Source organism: Gymnoscopelus microlampas (genome assembly GCF_963454915.1).
Source record: "Gymnoscopelus microlampas genome assembly, chromosome: 20".
Classification (NCBI taxonomy): Eukaryota; Metazoa; Chordata; class Actinopteri; order Myctophiformes; family Myctophidae; genus Gymnoscopelus; species Gymnoscopelus microlampas.
In genome coordinates, this window is record NC_139957.1 from 30860424 (window position 1) to 30866663 (window position 6240).

At 41.4% G+C, this 6240-nt stretch overlaps 1 protein-coding gene across 1 annotated transcript; it reads left to right on the top strand.

The window, feature by feature from the left end:
• Positions 1–285: 285 nt before the first annotated feature.
• Positions 286–4415, top strand: tmem179ab (transmembrane protein 179a-B). Its single transcript, XM_084044076.1, has 4 exons — positions 286–602; positions 2102–2239; positions 2334–2412; positions 3395–4415. Exons 1-4 carry the CDS (start codon positions 301–303, stop codon positions 3575–3577), a joined length of 702 nt encoding a protein of 233 aa, XP_083900202.1. The 5' UTR covers positions 286–300; the 3' UTR covers positions 3578–4415.
• The last annotated feature ends 1825 nt before the right edge of the window (positions 4416–6240 follow it).

Below are 6240 nucleotides of genomic sequence, written 5' to 3' on the forward strand. Positions count from 1 at the left end.
TGTAGCCTAGTCTATGCTGTGCCTGCATGTGTGGGGAGACGAAAAAGGCGATATTCCATTCATTGCCTCTTGATTGACTGAACTAGCCACATACCCACACAACTACAAATACTTTTGATTGCATAAATAAAGCAATAATATACACTACAGATGTGAACTTAATCAAAGATAACTGTTTAACATGCAGGATGTTGATGAATTTAAAGCAGAGCTCATCGGATGCTGCGCCTATTACGCTCTTGTTCCCACTGCGCAGCCGCCGATGCTCCGGGACGCAGAGCAGAAGACCGACACAGAAAGATGGCCCTGGATAATTTAATATTTGCGCAATGCATTCTCTACTTTCTAGCCTTCGTGTTTGGCTTCATCGCCGTGGTGCCTCTCTCCGAAAACACGGAGGACTTTCGGGGCAAGTGCTTGCTGTTCACTCGCGGCATGTGGCAGAATGAGAACATCACTGTGTCGAAGCAGCGCTTCATGGTGGAGGAGTGGGGACCAGAGTCCTCCTGCAGCTTCATCACTGTGGTCGGGATAGCGTCTCTCATCCTGGCCGCAGTGCAGGCGTGGAGACTGTTGTTCTTCCTATGCAAAGGACACGACGAGTGAGTGATCCTTCACTTGTGTTTGTTGTTCACTGTTCAGCACTGGCAGTAGCCCCCTTTCGGAACCCTGAATAATTTTTTTTTGTATTTGGGATGACGGGATACCGTCATCCCAAATACAAAAAAGGTATTTACAGTAGGGTTCCGAAAGGGGCTGCAGTACACCATAGAGTTAACACATGGCAGCACTGTACGGGTGTTATAAGAACAGTTTGATACAGTAGTCTGCACTCGGGCTCATTTAAGGCGTGTATTATATGATGGGATGCTATATTTTATGTCCATCCATCCCCCACCCTTGTTGCGCACTGTTCCTATTCTGGTGGAATTAAATTCTGCTCATGTGTCATTTGGCCATTTTTCTTCACATAGCCTGTACCAGGCCTTTTCAACCAGAAAAGCCAGTAAGCTACTGTATCATCGATGCATCATAATCGATATCGCCCACACTAGCTGGGGAAGGCAATCTCATTTGCTGCCTTTGAACAGCCGTGGCAATCACGTTCACATCTCATTATGGGCTTTCACAGCTACAGGCCTACATAGACCCTATTGGTTTTGATCTTCAATGACGCTTTTGTCTTTCACTGACATCAGACGTTAATGGTGTGTAATTTCTAATTTTGCGCCTAAAATGTGTTTGACAGCTTCAGGACAGCCAGAACAATTTTTAGTGCATTATTATTATTTATCAGATATAACATTAAACACTATTCAACATTGTCACATTGTTCCACTTCCACCCAGGGCCGATGACAGGATTCTTGGGTGGGGGGACAAGATTTCAGAAAGTGGGCCATGCGCTGGCGTTAACTGATTTAGCTGGGGATCCCCCTAGTACTCCCCCAAGGACCACTGGTGGTCCCCGGACCACTGGTTGAAAACCACTGGCATAGCAGGGTTGTGCATGCATTCCCTATTTGCATCGTTCCCAACTAACTTGCATCGTTCCCGAGTAGGCCGGTACCCACCTGTCTAGTATTAACTAATTTCACCATAGACCACGTGCAATTCTAGTGATTTAATTAATATCACTCATTTATTCAAGACACAAACAATCAGTGTAGCCTGAAGACACTTGCTGGAGTAAAACAGATTACAGACCAAACAGGCCTGTGATTGAAGGTCAACATGGGGTGGCTGTAACAAAGACTTTCACTCCCTTCACATCATATGGGTATTTGATAGATTGACATGATGAATACTGGTGCTCCCCATGTGGAGTTATCCACCTATCCAACGTAAACTCCATATATGGAGATAGCTAACTTATTGTGACATCAGTGAGATGTCACAAGCATCCAGCCAAGCACTATATAAATGGTGCTTAGAAAACAATGAGACGAGGAGCAGCATTATTCAACTTTTTTATTGAATAGCCCTTTTTGTTCCGGCGGGCCCCCCGTTGTCGGGGGGGACTGTCGGCGGGACTGTCGGCGGACCTGGTTCCACCCATACTAGATGTTAATATTGTGGTTGTATCTGTATTCTGCACACAGCTCCATCTTCAATGCCTTCCTGAACCTGGTCATCAGCTCTCTGGTGGTCGTCACTGTCTTCCTGTCCAGCACCATCATCAGCGTTGGGTTCAACCTGTGGTGTGATGCCATCACAGAGGGTGGCAGCATGCCCAGCAGGTGAGAGGGAAACACGTCACATCAAGGTTTTCTTGGATTCACGTTCCCTTTGTTTCGGACTTCTCCGCCTAAACGCCTGTCTCTCTTTTGTTAGTTGTGAGGATCTTCAGGACACCGATCTGGAGCTTGGATTGAACAACTCCGCCTTCTATGATCAGTTTGCTATAGCTCAGGTGAGACTAGATTCATATAACACACAAAACTCTTATGATTACTGAGATAAAATAAAAAATCTAATCTTTTACTGAGTGTTAATTACGGTTCCATTTATAGTTAAATTAACACACTGGATTTTACTGTCTAAGGCTTAGACAGTAAAAAACAGTGTGTTCATTTAACTCGGAATGGCCTTAGACCATTGGTTCCCTAACTTTTCAGGCCGCGAACCCCCAAAATAATCATATTTGAACTGGGGACCCTGACAAGCATTTGGAATTGTAGGCATTACAATTAGTTGACTCGGTTCCACAGATAAACATTGTGAAAATAGCCGATCTACAAGCTCACAACGCCTCGCACACTGCGATGATTGTGAGCTTGTAGATCAGCTATTTCAAAAATGTTGCCTCTTTCTTACGTAATATTTGACAATTTGGCCAATTTAGTTTTAAAAAGGTCTTAAAAGTCATTAAATTGTAACTTAAGAAATGTGCAGATACCCTGTATACACTCATACTGTATGTTGGTTTGTTTACTGTTGAGTGAGAAAACAATGTTGCACATTAAGCTAATCATCTGGGGACCCCCAGTTTTGGGAACCACTGGCTTTAGACTCTATCCATTTGTGAAACAAAAAGAGGCTCCCTCTCCTTGCGGCCACTGCCTCACTGACTGCCTCAGAGCATTCTGACGGACTCTCTGGTGGTGTGTCAGTATGATTATTTGCTTTTTAATCTACATTTCCCAGTCTGCTTGGAGATGTCTATATTTTTCCCAATCCAATGTCTTGAGGGTGGTCCTTCATATTGGAGTGGTCACGTTACTGGTTTTCAAAGCAGTACGCATAGGTTTGTTAGCGTTCTCATTCTTGCCACTGATCTAGCAACTACCTTGCCTTTTAGAATTCCCCAGATGTATCGGTATAGGCAGAGATTTCCGATCGTATGGCGACACAAGACTATAATTGTCATGACCTCTTTTCCTGGATCTCTGCAGTTTGGCCTGTGGGCTGCATGGCTCACCTGGTTGGGGATAGCAGTGATGGCCTTCCTTAAGGTCTACCACAACTACAGACAGGAGGACCTGCTGGACAGCTTGATCCATGAGAAGGACCTGCTGCTGGGGCGCTCCTCTTCACGCCGTTACTCTGATGGAGACCTCAAGACTGGCCTGCTCTAGAACCCAGAAGACACTCACATCCACACGCACACGCACACACACACGCACACACACATGTATATGTAGAGTTCTCCTGTTTGCCAGACCTGTGTTTGCCTGTCAAGACAATCAGATCATTTGTCTTTAGTTCCCATTGACTATAAATAGAACCAAAGGGAAAGGCTTCATGCTTTCGTTTACAAAGATAATTGATTTGCAGATGAATATGCTACCACTGGCTGTCAATCTCAAGTGGATGACACAAGTCATTCTGTTTCTCAGCGCTTATTTTTCCACTTTGTGCATTTAGAGATTTATTATAAGGGTTGTCAATGCTTTCCATTCAAAACTGACAGTCATAATTGAGTCCACAAGTATTTAATAGGGATGAATGCTCAGCAGTGGGGAGCTTGTTTTTGTTTAGTTTTTGCAACCCATGAGCAAGATTCCCTATTTAGCAACACGATTCACTCAGACTTTATGAACAAGGATTCTCATTGCGCAATATGGCCCATGTTGTGTTTATGTACGTTTTTTGCATGGACTAAGTGCATGGCAAATCAATAGGGTGGGTTTTGTAGACGTTCTGGTATGTTTTCTTTTCTTTTTTGGTAGAACACCACGTGTTTGTTGATAGAGGCTTATCTGGTAGGCACTACAACATGATGAATGGTGAATTCTCTGCATGCTGCAGCAACCTATAATATGTGCTTCCACAGTGTATATTATCAATACTGACTTTTATAAATGTTGAGAAACAGGTATTGGAATTACTTTAATATATTGAACGTCTAGTCGTCTACTCCGAAATGCTTTAGTGTGATCAAATCAGGGCTTCTCTTACGTTGTACTTTATACTGTAGGATACACACCAGTAATACTGTGTATTGTGATACACATACTGTATAATAGCTGCATGCATCTTCTGATTCCATTCCCCTGTAACACGCACCTCGCACACTACCATGCTGATTGACGAAGAAAGCAAGACACTGCCTCATTGACTTTGGTATGCAATGACAGTTTTATTCAAAACAATTTAAATCATAAAAAAGGTAGTAACTAAAGTCTAATTTATACTTGTATGGCTGTGTCTCTCGCCAAGAACAACTTTTGCAACTGACAAATGCGATGCAAATGTTGCATCATAAAATACGTGACACGTTGCGTTATGTTTTTCTGTTGAAAATCGGTTATTTTTGCCGAGCGATACGGTCGTATGATGTACAAATTAGCGATAAGAAAACCCTCCAGAAAGGCACTTCTTTCAAAGTGACCATATGTTTTGACAGCTGTGAAATGCAGCTACTAACCTAACTTGTGCATACAGTATACAGGCCATGGTTCGTCTGGATATTGGTTTATTGCTAATGAAAATTAAGTCTGACAGTGCAGAGAAAGCCCTCAAAGTATTCTGATCCTCTACTGAGACATTATTGTTAGTCTCGTTTTGTTTGACCACCAAACATTTGACTTCTGACAGCAAACTCTCCCTTTGTGTTCTGTGAAACCTTTTATATAAAGAATTATGTTTTATTGGAAAGTAGGTAATGTGCATTATTGCTGAAACGGAGAGGTCTGTGTACTGTACCATGCATCATTATGTTAAGGGTTTGATTTGTAAAAACAGGGGGCACATTTTCTTAACCACTGAAGCCCTATAAACTTCTTCGTACGACAAATACATAAATCCACAAGCCCACAACTATTTGCATTGCAATGCGTTGTAAACTTGTAGATCTACTAATTCAGCTATTTTTGTATTTAACTAAAGACAAATTGTGACCTATTTTGATTAATATCAAACACGGACAGTCTACACTTCCCAAATGGAAATGCATGTATTTAATTCAGTCCGACCAGAGGAAGGGATAAAACACATCCCCACTGGTGATAAAAATTAATGACCAGAGGGGGATATCAAAAGCAGATGGGACCTTGGTAATGTCCTTCCATACTGATCTCTTTGTTTTGTTTGGTAGCTTGGCTATTAGAATTGCATTTGTGGCAAACTATATGCAAAGGAACTCACAGTGATGAGAAAAATGGTTCCGTATATGATTTATGTGTTTGGCCTCCAATAAACCTTCCAGAAAAAGCATATGCTACATATTTCTTCTTTACCATAAAACATTTCATAAGCCCCCACCAAATTGTCTAAAGCTTGATGAGCATTTGACATCAAGATTAAAACCTGAATATTGAAAAACCTTTGATAATAGAAATGTAACAGGTAACAAAAAACCTTAAAAAATTTTAAATAATGAAAAGTTGGGTAGTTTTGCGTAGATGCACATATACAGTATAGAAGAATAAATAACATTTAGGATAAAGGTTATCATTTGTGGCATTTAAAGCAGTTATAAAGAGGAACTGTCAAAAGCATTAGCATTCATTCACTTTGAGCATAGACAATAAGGAGAGAGAATAAGGAGAGATAATTCATAATATTGTGCTGAAGAGTTTCTCCTTAGACCAACTATCTACACAGTAAAATCCTGAGTATTCATTTAACTGTAACCCATTTGTAACTCAGAGTGTACAAATGGAAGTTAATTGACACTCAGGACTTTACATTATATACGTACAGTATTCATGGCCAGATGTACCATGGACTATACAGTATCAAGTTTGTAAAACTTTCTCTCTCTTTTTTGCCATTTAGTCATTCAATCTGGCTTGAT

Coding starts and splice junctions, on each gene's coding strand:
- tmem179ab (XM_084044076.1), top strand. CDS start 301: ATGGCCCTGGATAATTTAATATTTGCGCAATGCATTCTCTACTTTCTA. Junction 603..2,101: donor CTATGCAAAGGACACGACGA/GTGAGTGATCCT, acceptor TTCTGCACACAG/CTCCATCTTCAATGCCTTCC. Junction 2,413..3,394: donor ATCAGTTTGCTATAGCTCAG/GTGAGACTAGAT, acceptor GGATCTCTGCAG/TTTGGCCTGTGGGCTGCATG.